Raw genomic sequence first — 18,533 nt, 5'->3', positions numbered from 1 at the left:
GTGGCAGGGACACAAGTGCTTGAGCCTTCACCTGCTGCCTGCCAGGATACACATTAGCAGGAAGCTAGACTTAGGAGCAGAGGCAGGAGTCAAACCCAGGCACTCTGATATGGGGTGTGGGTATCCAAGTGGTGTCTTAACTGCTGCTCCAAATGCCTGCCTCTTATTGCCTGTTTTAAAAATATTTTATTGGGGTTGGCATTTTGGCATAACAGATTAAGCTGCTGCCTGCAACACCAGCATCCCAGCTGGCTTGAGTCCCAGCTGCTCCACTTACAATCCAGCTCCCTATTAATGCTGCTGGAAAAGTAGCAGAAGATGGCCCCAGTCTTTGGCCCCTGCACCCACGTGGAAGATCCGGATAAAGCTCCTGCCTCCTGACTTCAGCCTGACCAGCCCTGTTTGTTGTGGCCATTTGGGGAGTGAATGAGAGAGTAGAAGATTCTCTCTCTCTCGGGGCTCAGCAGGTTAACGCCCTGGCCTGAAGCGCTGGCATCCCATGTGGGCACCAGTTTGAGGCCTGGCTGCTCCACTTCCCATCCAGCTCTCTGCTATGGCCTGAGAAGATGGTCTAGGTCCTTGGGCCCTTGTACCTGTGTGGGAGACCCAGAGGAAGCTCCTGGCTCTTGGCTCCTGATTTCAGATCAGCGTAGCTCCGGCCGTGGTGGCCATTTGGGGAGTGAACCAGCGGATGGAAGACCATTTTCACTATCTCCCTCTCTCTCTAACTCTACCTCTCAAATAAATAAATAATGTTTAAAAATTTTTTTCTGGGCTCTCAGCTCTTTCCTGAGATGCCTCCCTGCTTTATTGGGTGTGCTGTCTTCCTTAAACTTTGCTGCTTTGCACACCACTACTCTCTGTCCTGCATCTAAATTCTTTCTTGCATGAAGAACCCTAAGCACCTGAACTCCGGTAACATATTTGGTGATTTTAAAGGGACACGAAGAGGACCAGTGGTAAGTTCTGAGCAAATTCATTCTGATGAATGCTCCTTCCAGCCTCTCTCCTGCCTTGTGTAGTGGCAGCCAGCGCCTATTTGACAATACTTCATGGAGACAGAGACTTGCCCAGTTTCTTTTAACCTAGCTATCTTGTCCTTTCCCTACTCTGTCTTTTTCAGCCAAGGTCTCTTTGCTGTAATCATGCAGGAAAAGGCAACTTATTCTCTCTTTCCAGCAGTCTACCTAGGCCCTCATGGCCCTCATTGCCTTGCCTGACCAGTCTGGGGCCAGTTTCTGAAGGCATACTGGGCTCTCAGTTCTTTCCTGAGATGCCTGCCTGGCCTATCAGTTGTACTCTCTTGTGTTTCTTCATGGAACTGAACTACCTTGCTTACCACTAAAAAATTAAAAATTCTTCTGGAGAGAGTTAAACAGAGCTGAGGCTATGCAGTAATACAGGCAAGACATGATGGGGCCTAGGCTTGAACTATAATGGTGATAGTAAAGAGGGAAAGAAGTTGACTGATTTAAAATTCATTTAAATGGTCCTCATTATGATGCAGCCAGTTGGGTTGCTGCCACGGACACCTACATCCCATTTGAGCTGTGGTTCGAGTCCCAGTAACTCTGCTTCTGATCCAGCTTTCTGCTAAGGTGCCTTGGAAAGTGGAAGATGGCTCAAGTGCTTAGGCCCCTACCACCCATATGGGAGACCCAGATAGAGTTCCAGGTACCTGGCTTTGGCCTGGTCCAGCCCTGGCTGTTGCAGCCATTCGAGGGAGAGAGCTGGCAGATGGAAGATCTGTCTCTTTCTCTCTCTCTCTCTCTCTTTGTAATTCAGCGTTTCAAATAAATATTTTAAAATATTAAACAAAAACAATTTAAAAATACATTTCTTTTAGGACTAAATTCCTTAAGGCAGAGATTGTGTCTTTTGTCCCTAGGATCCGGTACAAAGCCTTGCACCTCACAAGTACTCAGAGAATGTTAGTTTAATGGATGAATGGGCCACAGGAGTAACAGGGTTTTCAGGGACTACCCCTGGGTATAAGGACTCTGGGGACAGGTTCCGCATCCAGCTACCCAACTGTCCAGTTATTATTTTATCAGATTGTGGTAGCCATTCAATGTGTGCTTTGCATCAGCCAGGAACAGTGCTAATTATCTCTAATTCTCACAATATCCTTAACAGGTGGCTACTAATAGTGTCCTCATTTTACATTTAATCTTAAAAGATACATGACTTTGCCCAGGTTCTCCAACCAACAGTTGGGAGAGCCCGTGTCTGCTACAGGAATTGGCATTTTCGGGTCCCGTTCTAAGACTCTTAAAATTTTCAACCTGCCTGAGCTTTAGATTGGAGTAAGAATCCTTCCCAGGAACCTGGACAGAAATAAAGCACCCCTGTTCTGATCCCTGTATGTGGCGCTATTGTGGATGGGAATGGATGATGCTCCAGGTGCAAGAAAATGGTATCCCTCGCTGGGCCAGCTGCAGGGAATGAGGCACACTGCTTTCCACAACCAACTTATCCTGCAGCTTTCTGAGGAAGCCGCACCTTCCCTGAAATTTGGTTTCTTTCTCTACGAAACGGGGCTGGTAACACCGGTCTCAGTTGCAGGGTAGTTTTTAAGATTCAATGAGACTGTCAAGAGCTTTAAGTGTCTAGGCACAGTCCCCCAGCTCGTAGTAGGCACTCAAACAAGTCCTAGCCTGGAGTGGAGGAAGAGAGCTAACCGCACTACGCTAGTCACAACTGGAATCTGGGTGGGACCTAAGAGGACCGCGTCCGCGGATTGGGAGAGCCGGCGGGGGCGGGTCCGGAGGGAGGAGCCAACGGTATCCCGCCGCAACCCCGAGCTTTCCCTGAAGCGCGGTAGTTTCAGTTGTAGCCAATCGTGGAGCAGCATTTTTTTGCGTCAGTAGTTGCTGAGGTCCGGAGCCACGCGTCTCTCGCCGAGATCGGTTCTAGCCGTTGCTGCTGTACCCGCGCTCGGCTCTTGCGTGTCTTTCCGTTAGGACTGAGAGGACGGACAGAAAGTCGCAGTCACCTTGCTGAGTATCCAGGCCAGAACGAGACCGTCAGCTACTCGCTCCAAATATGTAGAACAGCACAGGCTTCTCTTTCTGTGGAAGCCACACGGGCGCCCTGTCAGGAGTTGTAGTACCAAGATTCTGGTTCTTCTTGCGCGACTTGAGAGAGAAGCAGGAAGTTGTTTTTATTTTTAGGGGCAGGCGGGCCAGGGAGGTCAGGTACTCCGCAGAGCCACTCGGCGGGGGCGGGGGCGGGGGTGTCCTTGCGAAAGAGAGGGGTAAGTCCTGGCCCTTTAAACCTAAGGGGGAGGGTCCGGAAGTGGATGGGCGGGGCGAGGGTCTAGCTATATAAGAGGGCCCGAGCCGCGCGGAGTCTCCAATCTGCCATTTTCTGTCCCTGGATAAGTGTCTGGCGTCCTAAATTTCCACTGTTTTCCTCACAGACTCTGTTCCTCTCAGTGGTCCACCTCCTCAGGGGAACGATGGCCACAGAGTCCACAACCACTGCCGCCATCGCCGCGGAGTTGGTTTCCGCCGACAAGTAAGCGGGACCGTGGAGAGCTTGAGGCACCGGCCACTCCGCGGGGAGGGCTGGTGGACTGGGGCTCCGTGGGAGGGACGCCGGTGTGTGGGAGGACTTGTCTTGCCGTAAGCCACTGTCGCTGTTCGGGGAGCCCGGGACAGTGGAGAAGCCCCCCCTCTTGCTGAGAGCCACGCGCGCTAGCGGTAACGGCGGGTGGCTGGCGCCCCCTGCCCGGTTTTTCGCGGCCGCCATCTTGCCGGGGGCAGCGGCGCTGTCTCCATTGCCTGCCCCTCTCCTTCCTCCCCTGGCCCAGGGCTGTCCGTGGAGAGGCGGGGCCCTGGCCTGCCCCGGCTGCCCTCGTGTCTCCACAGTCCAGCACTCCTGGCGTGCGCCTTCGGTGGAGCCCTCAGACAGCCCGGGAGTAGAGCCCACAGAGATTTGGCGCCAAAAAGGGGGAAAAAAAAAAACGCCGCACGAGGGGTCGGGGGGGCGGGGCCCGCGGGGGGCGGGGTCTCGTGCGCGTGCATTCGCTGCCCTCCGCCGGCTGTGGAGCAGAGGGTGGGGCCTCGAGGAGGCGGGAAAACTCCATTGTTTGGGGCTGTGGCGGCGCGGGCGAGCGAGAGCTTTAGACTTCGGCGGTGGGGTTGCGTCCCTGCCGCCGCCTCCCCGCCGACCTCGGGGCGCTGTGGGGGGCGCTGCCCCGCCCCTCGGCGCTGCGCGAGCCCTGGGCTGTGGGAGGGAGCGCAGTGGTTCGGAGGAGTTCTCTGGAGACTCAGCTGCCTCTGGGGGTACTAACCGGCTCGCCTGGCGGCCTCAGCCGTTCACACAGCAGTAGAGGCACAGCGGATTGCTCCGAGAGCGGCGCAGTGCCACCCAGACAGAAACTGTTTATTGAACAGTGGAGGGAAGCCGACCCACTAGTTGCCAGAAACAAATGCTGTTTTCCCTATAATAGGTCTGATGTCCAGTGTTGCCTCCTTTTTTTTTTTTTTAAGGGGCCTGGTTCTGTCCCCTCCCTTGCACTTGAGTAGTTAGTTGCCTCCAGTGTGAAAGCCAAGGTTGCTGTGAAATAGTTGTGATTAATTTTCTATAGGCTCACACTTTAATAACGACTGGTTAGTGCGTTTCGTTGGTAGTTAGCAGAGGTTTATTTATCTCGACCCACTGCACCACCTGTTGGTTCACTTCCTAGTGAATTCAGTAATGGTTCTCCAACTCCCACGTCCCCTCCTTTGGTTCTGTAGGACTCGGATGGGAATAGGTTGGGCTGGGGTGTCCTTTTCTGTCTATCATTAAAAAGGGCTCCTTTTTATGGTGCTGCCTAGACAACTCCACTAGTCAGTATTCCATTTAGAGGGATCCTTGTCCTCTCTAGTAGTTAAAAAATGTGTGCTTTTCTTAAACCAAAGTATGCAGCAGATAGCTCTTGCAGCTTTTTCAGGTGTCATCTGTATTTAGGAAAGTTAGGTTACCAGTGAACGAGTCTTCAGCTTCCTTGGTAGGGGATACATAGAGAAAATTATGTGCTTCTGGAAAAAAGGCAAAAAATTGTTTCTTCATAAATTGCAGACTAAAGCTGAGAAATTGTATGTACTTTTTAATTTTTTGTTTAAGCCACCTGAGTATGCTGTGAAGTAGTTTTTTTTTTATTTTTTAAAATCTGTTTGTTTTTAAATATTTATTTGAAAGTGAGAGTTACACAGAGGGGAGAGAGAGAGGTCTTCCTTCCACTGGTTCACTCCCCTGTTGGCCGCAACGGCCTGAGCTGCGCCGCTGGGAGCCAGGAGCTTCCTCTGGGTGCAGGGACCCAAGGACTTGAGCCTTGCTCCACTGCTTTCCCAGGCCGTAGCAGAGAGCTGGATTGGGAGTGGAGCAGCCAGGTGTCCATATGGGATGCCTGCATTGCAGGCAGCGGCTCCACCTGCCATGCCACAGCGCCGGCCTGTGAAGTAGTCTTTCATTTCCTTTCTATAGATTAAAAAACTCAGAATAGAGACATAATAAGTGGCACATTCTGGGTTAAATCTCAGTACTACCTGGGAAAAAGTACATAACAACCCAGTTTGTCTGAGAACAGTGAAGGCTGCTCCCTGGTTGTTGTGGTCTCTTGGGGAGTGAACCAGCAGATGGAAGATCTGTTCTCCTCACACTTCTACTTTTCAAATAATTCTATTTATTTATTTGAAAGAGTTACACAGAGAGAAGGAGAGGCAGTGAGAGAGAGAGAGGTCTTCCATCCACTGGTTCACTCCCCCAGTTGGCCACGACGGCTGGAGCTGTGCCATCCAGAGCCAGAAGCTTTCTCCAGGTCTTCCCACACGGATGCAGGGGCCTAAGGACTTGAGCCTTCCTCCACTGCCTTCCCAGGCCATAGCAGAGAGCTGGACTGGAAGTGGAGCAACCAGGACTCTAACCAGCACCCATATGAGATGCTGGCATTGCAGGCAGCGGCCTTACCCACTACACCACAGTGCCGGCCCCTCAAATCTTTTTTTTAAAGAAGCCTTAGCTTTCTCCTTTTTCAAAGATTTATTTATTTGAAAGAAGTTACACACAGAGGGGAGAGAGGGGTCTTCCATCTGATGGTTCACTCCCCAATTGGCTGCAACAGCCGAAACTGTGCTGATCCAGAGCCAGGAGCTTCTTCTGGGTCTCCCACATGGTTGCAGGGCCCAAGGACTTGGGCCATCTTCTGCTGCTTTCCCAGGCCATAGTAGAGAGCTGGATTGGAAGTGGAGCAGCTGGGTCTCGAACTGGCACCTATATGGGATGCCAGCACTGCAGGCTGCTGCGCCACAGTGCTGGCCCCTCAAATCTTAAAAAAAAAAAAACAACACACACACACACACAAAACTGAAGCTTCTAAAGTTCTAATGTTTAAAAGAAGAGTAAAGGAAATCATTATGTCTCATGGTCCTATATATTGGACACCTTATAGAGACTTAAATTGAAGTGGTATCACTTAACGCTAACTTTGAAATATGTCATTGAAATATTCACAGAATTGAAAACTTGGCACTTAGTGGACTCTTATCTGGAGTGCCTGGTTATACTTCCAGTATAACCTTGAAAGAATAAAAATGGATATAGCTTTGAAACAAGTAGAGAGGAAAAGATAGAATGAGATACACCTCAGTTCAGAGTTGGCTTAATACCACTTCATTACTTAAGTGGGAATGTTGGACTACAGTTTCATCCTCTGTAAAAAGCCTCAGTTTGGCTTCTGTACATCTCTTACTAAAACAGCATTGTTAAATCAGTGATTGTCTAAGATTGGAGCAGAGACATAGAGATCTTCTGTCTGCCGATTTACTCCCAAACTGTCTGCTACAGCCAGGGCTGGACCTGGCCAAAGCTGGGGCCTCACACTCCATCCTGGTCTCATGTGGGTAGTAGGTACCCAAGTACTTGGGCCACATCTTACTTCTAGTATGCATTAGCAAGTAGGAAACTGGATCTAAAGTGCAGTAAGCTGGAACTTGAACCAGACGCTCTGATAGGATGCTGATGTCCCAAGCAAGCAGTTTAATCTGCTGTGTGACAACTCCAGCCCTACAATGTGTGTTTTGTTTTTTTTTTTTAAATTATTTGCAGAGATAAAGACACAGAAATCTTCTGTCTACTAGTTTTATTCTTCAAATGCTTACAATGGCCTGAACTGGGTCTGGCTGAAGCCTAAAGCTTGGAACTCAGTCCAAATTTTCTGAGCCAGCACCATTGCCTCCCAGGGTCTGCACCGGCAGAAAGCTGGAATCAAGAGCTGAGCTATGTTGAATTCGGGTGTAGGGATATGGGATGTAGGCATCTTGAGTAATGTCCCAACTGCTGGGTTAAATGCATGCTTCCCAGGTGGTATTTTGAGGTGGAGGGAGGAGGATAGGGCAGAAGATACATGAGAGGTAAACATTTGCTTAGTGGTTAAGTCTGTCCTTGGGACTCCAACATTTCATTTGGGAGTGCCTGGTTCAGGTCCCAGCTACTCAGCTTCTGATCCAGCTTCCTTCTAATAAACATCCTGGATGATGGTTCAGATATCTGTCCCTGCCATCCATAGGGGAGACCGTGGGGATAGAAGATCTGCTGTGCTGATGCCTGTCCCCTGAAGTATTAATTTCTCACCTTAAAAACTGAGGATCGGTGCTGGCACTGTGGCACAGCGGGTTAAAGCCCTGGTCTACAGCGCCAGCATCCCTTATGGCTGCCGGTTCATATTTTGGCTGCTCCACTTCCGATCCCGCTCTCTGCTATGGCCTGGGAAAGCAGCAGAGGATGGCCCAAGTCCTTGGGCTCCTGCACCTGCTTGGAAGACCAGGAGGAGTTTCCTGGCTCCTGGCCTCGGAACAGCTCAGCTTTGGCCATTGCGGCCATTTGGGGGAGTGAACCAGCAGATGGAAGCCTTCTCTGGCTCTGCCTTTCTCTGTGTAACTTTCAAATAAATAAGATAAAATTAAAAAAAAATACTGAGGATCACTTTAAAGATTCCACAAAAAGTTGTTAGAATAATGAACAAATTGAACATGACGAAACCAATTGTGTTTGTATGCACTGTCATCCTAAGTTAAACTGTATTCATTTAAATCTACAGTGAACCTCAGTTGGCAAAAGGTATCTGTTCAAAAGAATAGGTTGGAATTCTTTAATTTTTAAAAATTTTAATTGGTTTTTACCATTTAATGTGATTTGTAGATACAGTTCTAAGAACATAATATTTCTTTTCTCCTTTAATTTGTTTTATTTATTTTTTAACATTTATTTATTTGAAAGGCACAGTTAGATGGAGAGAGGGAGAGAGCGAGCCTCCATCTGCTGGTTCACTCCCCAAATGTCTGCCATGACCCTCACTGGGCCAGGCCAAAGCTAGAAGCGTGAGTACAGGGACCCAAGGACCTGGGCCATCCTTGGCTGCTTTCCCAGGCATACTATCGGGGAGCTGGATCTGAAGTGGAACAGCTGGGATGCAGGTTCCACAGGCAGAGACTAATCTGCTGTGCCACAGCATTGGCCCCCTTGATAGTTGTGTGTGTGTGTGTGTTTTTTTTTTTTTTTTTTTTTTTTTGACAGGCAGAGTTAGACAGAGAAAGGTCCTTCTTTCCAATGGTTCACCCCCAAAATGGCCGCTATGACCAGCGTGCTGCAGCCTGTGTGTTGCACTGATTGGAAGCCAGGAGCCAGGTGCCCACCCCTGGTTCCCATGAGGGCACAGGGCCCAAGGACCTGGGCCATCCTCCACTGCACTCCCGGGCCACAGCAGAGAGCTGGACCAGAAGAGGAGCAGCCGGGACAGAATCCGGCACCCCACCCGGGACTAGAACCTGGGGTGCCGGTGCTGCAGGCAGATGATTAGCCAAGTGAGCTGCGGCGCCGGCCCGATAGGTGTTCTGACTTCTTACATCACAGACTAGATTTATCTGTTTTTGAACTTTATGTAAATGGTATTACATAGTATGTAGTCACGTCTGACTTCTTATACTTCATTATGAAAATCACCCATCACATACTTTTTTGTTATTTTTTTTGACAGGCAGAGTGGACAGTGAAAGAGAGAAAGGTCTTCCTTTTCCATTGGTTCACCCTCCAATGGCCGCTGCAGTCGGCGCGCTGCGCTGATCTGAAGCCAGGAGCCAGGTGCTTCTCCTGGTCTCCCATGCAGGTGCAGGACCCAAGGACTTGGGCCATCCTCCACTGCACTCCCGGGCCACAGCAGAGAGCTGGACAGGAAGAGGGGCAACCGGGACAGTATCTGGCGCCCCAATTGGGACTAGAACCCAGTGTGCCGGCGCCGCAGGCAGAGGATTAGCTTAGTGAGCCGTGGCGCCGGCCCATATACAAGTTTTAATGATTTGTTTCTGTTCCAGTGTTCAATTGTGTGAATGTCCACTATCCATTCTGTCATAGATGGGTGGATGTTGAACTTCTGTTTGTGAGGGTACTTTATAACTTTAGGGAGGATGAAGAATGATGCTAAATTTTTATGATGACCAGGAGTCAGGAAAACTAGATCATTTCTGCCACTGTGGGCTTTGGTTTACCTGTTTGTAAAATGGTTGCAGTAGAGGATATTCTACAAAATTCATATATTTTTCGTATATTGAGTTTTTTTTAATCTTTTTAAAATTTATTTATTTGACAGGTAGAGTTACAGACAGTGAGAGAGACAGAAAGAAAGGTCTTCCTTCTGTTGGTTCACCCCCCAAATGGCCACTATGACCGGCGCTGCGCCGATCCGAAGCCAGGAGCCAGGTGCTTTTTCCGGGTCTCCTATGCGGGTGCAGACACCCAAGCACTTGGGCCATCCTCCACTGCCTTCCCGGGCCACAGCAGAGAGCTGGACTGGAAGAGAAGCAACCTGGACTAGAACTGGTGCGCATATGGGATGCCGGCGCCGCAGGCGGAGGATTAACCTAGTGCGCCTCAGCGCCAGCCCCCATATTTTTTTTTGTATTAAGTATTAGAGGTACTGTGGTTAAGGTGACAAGTAATTTCTGCTCTCAAATGGAACTTCCATTACTAGTATAACAACAAATGTAAAATGAGAATGTCAGTGACAAGTCCTGTGTAGGTAATTATTTTATTTATTTTTTAATTTTTCTATTTTTTTGACAGGCAGAGTGGACAGTGAGAGAGAGAGAGATAGAGAGAAAGGTCTTCCTTTGCCGTTGGTTCACCTTTCAATGGCTGCGGCAGCTGATCCTATGGCAGGAGCCAGGTACTTTTCCTGGTCTCCCATGGGGTGCAGGGCCCAAGTACTTGGGCCATCCTCCACTGCACTCCCTGGCCACAGCAGAGAGCTGGACAGGAAGAGGGGCAACCGGGACAACATCCGGCACCCCGACCGGGACTAGAACCCGGTGAGCCGGCGCTGCAAGGCGGAGGATTAGCCTAGTGAGCCGCGGCACCGGCCCAGTAATTATTTTAAAGTGTCCTATTTTACAGTAATATGAGTAACTGGGTGATTATTTACACTGGATAGTCAGGGATGGCTTTACTGAAACTGAATGAGAAGGAGGGGCCAGCTCTAGCTTGTAAATGTCATTCGTGGAAATAGGAATACCAGTGAATATGGTACAGTGGCAAGTAGATTGGGAGTGGTAGTAGGGAGATTGTCTAATTGTTTCTGTTAATGAAGTATAAGGCAGGATCTACCTGGAAGTAAAGTGTAATATGGAGTAGGAGATTTGAATAGAGAAGTAGGGGTGGGAAGTAGTCATTTTGGAGAGTCACACGGCAGATATGCTAGGAGATGTAAGATTGCAACTGTTGAGTCATTCTAGATTTGTGGCCAAGAACTTAGTGAGTTTTGTCATTGCTGTTGGGTGCTTTTCTGTTTTGAATGTTCATTCAGCTGTTTAACTGTAGTGGACACAGGAATGGCTAGAGGGTTAAAATCACTGTGGAACTTGAAGTTTTCCGAAAGAAAAACTAGGGAGGACACTTTTTATAAGTATGAGAGTTTATATTAAAATATATCTTGGCCGGCGCCGCAGCTCAATAGGCTAATCCTCCGCCTAGCGGCGCCGGCACACCGGGTTCTAGTCCCGGTCGGGGCGCCGGATTCTGTCCCGGTTGCCCCTCTTCCAGGCCAGCCCTCTGCTGTGGCCCGGGAGTGCAGTGGAGGATGGCCCAGGTGCTTGGGCCCTGCACCCCATGGGAGACCAGAAGCACCTGGCTCCTGGCTCCTGCCATCGGCTCAGCGCGGTGCGCCGGCCGCAGCGCGCCGGCCACGGCGGCCATTGGAGGGTGAACCAACGGCAAAGGAAGACCTTTCTCTCTGTCTCTCTCTCTCTCACTGTCCACTCTGCCTGTCAAAAAAAAAAAAAAATTAAAAAAAAAATATATCTTGAGGGGCTGGCACCGTGGCTCACTTGGTTGATCCTCCGCCTGCGGCGCCAGCATCCCATATGGGCACCGGTTCTAGTCCTGGCTGCTCCTCTTCCAGTCCAGCTCCCTGCTGTGGCCCCAGAAGGCAGTGGAGGATGGCCCAGCTGCTTGGGCCCCTGTACCCACGTTGGAGACCAGGAGGAAACACCTGGCTCCTGGCTTTGGATCAGCGCAGCACTGGGCGTGGCGGCCATTTGGGGGGTGAACCAATGGAAGGAGGACCTTTTTCTTTTTCTCTCACTGTCTATAACTCTACCTCTCAAAAAAAATATATCTTGAATATGAAATCATTGGAGATTTGCATTTTTTAAATATGTTATTGTATACCAACCATTGCTATGTTGTCTTTCTGGTGCCTCTTTTCCCTGTGATGGCACTATCTCCTTTGCATCCAAACATCCTAAAATAGATGCATTTTTAAAAATTTCACCATTGTATCTGTTTAGCTACTATCTTTACTAATTCCCTTCTGTTGCTCCCCCATTCGCGGAGGAACGACACAGGACCCTGCGCTGTTCTTTCGTCTGCTCGGCCCTTCCCGGGTTTGCTGCTGGTCCTTCCCGGGTTGGCTGCCGACCCCTCCACCTCCGTGGAGGGGCGGCTCCCCCCTGCCACTTCCCCACTTCCGCGGAGAAGCGGCACACCGCTGGCCGGCTCTCTCGGGGGCTGCTCAGGTGTTCCTTCAGATGTTCCCTGGTGGATGTTGTCTCTCTCCTCTTTTATAGTCCTCTTCCACCAATCCCAACTCTGCTACCCACACGCTGAGCACGCTGCTCTCCTCCAATCAGGAGCAGCTCCTGCAGTTTATTGGTCGAACTGGAGGCAGCTGCGCAGAAGCTGTTTACTCCTCTCCCAGCGCCATATTGTGGGAGAGAATATGCATAGAATAAGTCTTAATTCCAGTAACTTAGTCTAGTCCGAGTTGCTCCCCACACCTTCATACCCAGATATCTTCAGATAAGAATCTGTATTCAAGAAATATCATTTTCTTCCCTTCTTTTTGTTTATTCAAGTTTTTAAAAATTTTTATTTATTTGAACAAGATGGACAGAGTCAGAGACAGATTCCATCCACTGATTCACCCCCTAGATGTCTGATTGGGGCTGGGCCAGGCTGAAGGCAGGAGCCTGGAAACCCCATTTGGGCCTCCCATGTGGGTAGCAGGGGGGGCAAGTACTTGAGTCATCTTCTGCTACCTTCCCAGGATGCATATTAGAAGCTGGATCTAAAGCAGAGTGTCCCTGACTCAAAACCAGCACTCAGTGACTTGTTGGCTTAACCTGCTGTGTCAATGCTGGCCTTGTTTATTTAACAAATGTTTTATATCTATATATTTAAAAGACTTATTTGAAAGAGCAACAGGAAAGGTGGCGGAAGGTCTTTGTCCACTGATTCACTCCCCAAGTGTAGGCAGTGCAGAAGCCTGGAACTCTGGGTAGCAGGGGTCCAAGCACTAGGACCATCTTTCACTGTCTTCCCAGGAGCATTAGCAGGGAGCTGGGTCAGAAGTAGAGCAGCTGAGACTTGAACTTTGGCACTCTGATGTGGGAAGCTGGAGTAACCCACTGCGCCACAATGCTGACCCCTAATCTGTTTTAATCCGTTATCCAAGATGAATGAGAACCCAGGTTCTAGTCACCAGATCTTAATCTAATAGGACAGATGTGTTCTGAGATTATGCATATTTATTCAGTGTGCTCTGCTCTGGCTTTTTTCCCTTCATACATTTAAGCGGTCTTACTGAAGATAATCAGTGCTTGCCTAAAATGCTAAATTAGTCTTTATCATTCTTTGCTTTGATATCATCTCCAATTCTTCCTGTCCCTCTATTATTAATGACTGTTAGAATCTGTTATTATGTCTTTTTTTTTTTTTTTGGACAGGCAGAGTGGACAGAGAGAAAGGTCTTCCTTTGCCGTTGGTTCACCCTCCAATGGCCGCCGCGGCCGGCGCGCTGCGGCTGGCGCACCGCGCTGATCCGATGGCAGGAGCCAGGAGCCAGGTGCTTCTGGTCTCCCATGGGGTGCAGGGCCCAAGCACCTGGGCCATCCTCCACTGCACTCCCTGGCCACAGCAGAGGGCTGGCCTGGAAGAGGGGCAACCGGGACAGAATCCGGCGCCCCGACCGGGACTAGAACCCGGTGTGCCGGCGCCGCTAGGTGGAGGATTAGCCTAGTGAGCCGCGGCGCCGGCTTGTTATTATGTCTTAAAAATGTACTGAGCACTATATAAACTTTCTCATTTAATTTTTGAATCAGTCCTGTGAGATTGTTATTACTATAGTTGAGGAAAATTAAAGCAGTTCATGTGTTACTTTCCAGGCTGTGGCTGTGACCTGCTGTGCCACAGTGACAGCCCCTTAAAAAACTTATTTGAAAGGCAGAGAGAGTACAGATCTTCCTTGCACTGGTTCATTCCCTGGATGGTCACTTTAGCTGGTGCTGGGCCAGGTCAAAGGCAGGAGCCCAGAACTTAATCCAGGTCTCCTACATGAGTGGCAGGTACCCAAGTACTTGAACCATCAACCAGCTGCTTCCCAGGGTTGTGCATTAGCAGGAAGCTGGATTTGGAAGCAGAGCCGGGAGGGAAACCCAGGTGCTGCAATTTAAGATGGCAGGTGTCCCAAGTGGTATTTTAATTGCCGTGCCGAATGTCCTTTTCTATTAAGGATTTTATTTTCCTGTTTTGTTTCTTTGCCTGATAGTTCACTTTTGGGGGGTGGGGCAGTGGTGATATCAGATACCATGAAATTGGTTTTGGGGTGCTGGATCTTGTTTTCCTTTGAATATTTTTTTGAAGATTTTTATTTATTTGAGACCCAAATTATAGACAGAGGTCTTCCAGCTGCTGATTCACTCCCCAAATGATCACAACAGCCAGAGCTGGGCCATCTGAAGCCAGGTGCTTCTTCCGAGTCTTTCCATGTGGGTCTAGGGGCCCAAGCACTTGGTCCATCTTCCACTGCTTTCCAAGGGCATAAGTAGAGAGCTGGATTGAAGAGGAGCAGCCAGCACATGAAACAGTGCCCGTATGGGATGCTGGTGCCACAGGTGGAGGCTTAGCCTATGCTGCAGCACCAGCCTGTTTTGAAGATATTTTTATTTTGTTCTGGGATGCAATTATTTGGAAATAATTCACTCTTTTAGAGCCTGTAAATTTTGATAGTTAGGCAGCTATAGAACAGCCTTTAGTGCTAACTAATTTGGCTTTATTACTACTAAAGCAGTACTCTTCTGAGGGCTATACTTTGCCGCAAACTATTCTAGAACTGTTAAGATTTCATCTCCTTTTTGTTGGTTTGCTCCCAGTTTTTAGTTTTTTCACGTTAGGCTGATTAACATCAGAGGCTAAGTGACTGTTTATATTTATCTGAGCTTGCTCTGTTCTGTCCTGTAAGTTCTGGCCACCTTGAATCTTCCCAAATCCATCTCTTCAATTCAGTGAGACTGTTAGAGGACTCTTGGAGTCCTCAGTGCTGTGGGTAAAAATTTGGCAATGAGTTGAAGTACTTATAAAGCTTGCCCCCTCCTTTTTTAACCTCTTCTCAGATTCTGTTATCCTAGTTGTTCAGTGTCTGAAAACTGATAGTTCATGTACATTGGTCATTTCTTAGTTGTTTCATGTGACTAGCTAAGAAAGTAAGTATTGCACCTCAATCTCTTACTGTTTAGGTACAAAACATTTTGTGTGTTCTTTTTGCCACATATTTATATGTAGCATTAATAATGTACTTATGTTTGTACATAAATTGTACATTTGTTCCTACCATATTGTATGTTGGTTTATGAACTCTTATTGTTTACAAAGATAAGTACAAAGATTTGGAGTAAGCACTTAAATATGTAAAGCAGTTTGGTATTAATCTGACATTTCCACTGTGTTTTACAAAAGTCATTTGTTATGGATTGGAAGTAAAAAAATGCTTATTTTGAACTACAAGTAAAAAAAAATGCTTGTTCTCAAACCAACTACAAGTTGTTTGAGAAGCTGTATACTAGAACAATTGGTTAGAATAATTCTTAATAGAACTATTTGCAAAAAGGGCTTATAGATAAGTATTCATGATTACTCCAGGCTTCTGAGTATAAAGTGCTGCTTTTTCAGTTGTGCCTCATTTTTGTGGCTCTTAGCTATGAAGTTACTGCTTATTTCCAACCCAGATACTTAAATGGGTAAGGATTTGATCTGATATTTAAGTAAATCAGTAATACTTAGACTGAGTATCTAGTAAGTGATAGTTCTTTATTCTTTTATATTTTACTGAATTTAGTTTCCTTGTTTAAAATAGCCTTGGGTTTTACTTTTTTCCCTTAATTTTTCATTATAGAATTGAAGAAGATGCTCCTGCTCCTTCTACCTCCTCAGATAAAGTGGAGAGGTAAGAATATTTATATGGTATAGTTAGATTCATATCTGGAATATAAACTAAGGACAGTATAACTTGAAGGCAGTTAGTTTCATTATTTTTAATAGGTAACAAGACTGAAAGAAGCATCTGCTTTATTTCCTGTTTTATTCTTGAACTTTGAAGTCTTGCCTTCATTGTTCCTCTAACATGGTCTTGTTCATGGTCATTAATGCCATCTGTATTCCTTAATCCAGTGATCACTTCTCAGTCCTCAGAGCTAATCTTGTCAGCAACATTTGACACTATTGATTACTCCTTTACTTTTATTCATTTGGCTTCTGAGATACCATTTTCTGTTTATCCACTGTCCTCTCCATGGGGGTACCCCCCACTTGCCAGTTCCTCATCTCTCCTGTCTCAAAAGGAGGGTGTAAGACTCGTAGGACTTGTAGCCTTGTAGCCTCTCTTAATAGCCATCCCTGTGTAATCCCCATAAAATCTGTGGCTTTAAGCACATGACTCTCATTTGTATCTCTAGTTCTGATGTATCTGCTGGACCTCTCCTCTTTCACATCTTAGAGTTCTAATAGGCCTCTAGAATTAACACATTCAAAACTAAATAAATTGGTTCCCTTGCCTATCACCTGCTTTTCCCTCAGTTGGCTTTGTCTCAGTAAATGGCAGTGTTCTAGAATTCTTTGTCTTGATTGTCTAGCTTTGAATTTCTGCCGCTAGTTTTCAGTTTTTCCTTCTTTAAAATGAGGGCAGTTATCCAACAAGTTTATGAAGGTAGATACTAGGATTAAATGTAGTTGTAGATAAAGTCCTCACATGGTCTAATAAAGAATTTTTTGTTTTGACAGGCAGAGTTAGAGAGAGAGAGAGAGAGAGAGAGAGAGAGAGAGAGAGAAAGGTCTTCCTTTTTCCATTGGTTCACCCCCCAAGTGGCTGCTATGGCCGGCGCATTGCGGCCGGCGCGTTGCGCTGATCTGAAGGCAGAAGCCAGCTGCTTCCTCCTAGTCTCCCATGTGGGTGCAGGGCCCAAGGACCTGGGCCATCCTCCACTGCCTTCCCGGGCTACAGCAGAGAGCTGGACTGGAAGAGGAGCAGCCGGGACAGAATCCAGCGCCCCAACCGGGACTAGAACCTGGGGCGCTGGCGCTGCAGGCGGAGGATTAGCCTAGCGAGCTGCGGTGCTGGCTGGTCTAATACAATTGTTAAAACCAGTTTGCCCAGGTCAGAAAATGTTGGCTTTACCTTGACTCAATCAAGAAATTGCAAAGTTACTTGAGAAAGTTCATGGAAAATAGAATAAAAGATTATTTTGGTGCAGAAAAGTTTTTGAAATTCATGCACTTTTTAAACGATTGTATTTCCCATGAGCTTTTTGAAGACCATCATGTACGTTAACATTAGCAAATTACAAGATAAGTGTAGTATATCCAGAATCTAACCATTTGTGCTGCCTCCCAGGTCCTTGTTTAGATCGCTCTGGTGTGTGTTTAGATTTATTTGAAAAGCAGAGAAATCTTCCATCTTCTGGTTTACTCCGTAGATGGCCTCAAGAGTCAGGAACTCCATCCAGGTTGTAGAGTAACAGGGACAGTTGCTCTAATAGAGCAAGCTGGCTTTACAACCAGTAGCTTACTGCGTTCTGCCACAGCACTGGCTCCCTTTTTGTTTGTAGATTCTTGTACATTCATTCTTTTTTTTTTTTAAGATTTTTTTTTTTTTTTTGAAAGAGTCAAACAGAGAAAGAGAGAGAGTTCTTCCATCTGCTGGTTCACTCCCCAGTTGGCTGCAACGGCCAGAGCTGTGCCGATCTGAAGCCAGGAGCTACCTCTGGGTCTTCCCACGCAGATGCAGGGGCCCAAGGACTTGGGCCATCTTCTACTACTTTCCCAGGCCATAGCAGAGTGCTGGATCAGAAGTGGAGCAGCTGGGTCTTGAACTGGCACCAATATGGCTAGGCTACGGCTTTATCTGTTATGCCACAGCACTGGCCCCTGTGTAGAAGTCTTTTTTTTTTTTTTTTTTTTTTTTTTATTTTTATTTTTGACAGGCAGAGTGGACAGTGAGAGAGAGAGACAGAGAGAGAATGGTCTTCCTTTGCCGTTGGTTCACCCTCCAATGGCCGCCGCTGCAGCCGGCGCACCGCGCTGATCCGATGGCAGGAGCCAGGATCCAGGTGCTTTTCCTGGTCTCCCATGGGGTGCAGGGCCCAAGCACCTGGGCCATCCTCCACTGCACTCCCTGGCCATAGCAGAGAGCTGGCCTGGAAGAGGGGCAACCGGGACAGAATCCGGCGCCCCGACCGGGACTAGAACCCGGTGTGCCGGCGCCGCAAGGTGGAGGATTAGCCTATTGAGCCACGGCGCCGGCCCTAGAAGTCTTTTAATAGGCATACACTTTTATTTTTGATAGTTGTTAGATGGTTGTATTTTACATAGAAATAGAATGAGTGGTTCAAATGGCAGGTATATATCTAACTTTTAAGAAACTCCCAAACTGTTTTCTTTAAAAAAAAAAAAAAAAATTTATTTTTTTGAAAGGCAGAACTGCAGAGGCAGAGTCAGAAGTTTCCATCCTCTGTTCACTCCAAAGCCAGAGGCCAGGAGCTTCTTACTGGTTTCCCACACAGGTGCAGGGGCCTAAACACTTGGGCCATCTTCTGCTGCTTTCCCATAATTAGCAGGGGGCTGGATCAGAAATGGAGCAGCCTCAAACTGTTTTCTAAAGTTATTCTATTATTCTACATTCATACCAGCAGTGTATGAGAGTTCCAGTAGTTCTATCTACAACCTTG

General features: G+C 47.6%; 1 protein-coding gene across 11 annotated transcripts in view; it reads left to right on the top strand.

Moving 5' to 3' along the window:
* Positions 1–2,875: 2,875 nt before the first annotated feature.
* NASP (nuclear autoantigenic sperm protein) overlaps positions 2,876–18,533 on the top strand; it is a 33,403-nt gene continuing 17,745 nt past the window's right edge. For 2 of the 11 annotated variants that reach the window (XM_070076682.1, XM_051856044.2), the window contains exons 1-3: positions 2,876–3,011; positions 3,422–3,519; positions 15,707–15,757. In XM_070076682.1, the coding sequence (XP_069932783.1) occupies positions 3,461–3,519; positions 15,707–15,757 (110 nt within the window). In that variant the 5' untranslated portion in view covers positions 2,876–3,011; positions 3,422–3,460. Of the gene's footprint in view, positions 3,257–3,304; positions 3,520–15,706; positions 15,758–18,533 lie in introns of those variants that run through there. The other 9 variants (XM_070076679.1, XM_008263990.4, XM_070076681.1 and 6 more) reach the window with 6 other exon arrangements.

Source organism: Oryctolagus cuniculus, chromosome 7, assembly GCF_964237555.1.
Source record: "Oryctolagus cuniculus chromosome 7, mOryCun1.1, whole genome shotgun sequence".
Classification (NCBI taxonomy): domain Eukaryota; kingdom Metazoa; phylum Chordata; class Mammalia; order Lagomorpha; family Leporidae; genus Oryctolagus; species Oryctolagus cuniculus.
This window is presented reverse-complemented; position numbering and strand designations above follow the sequence as displayed.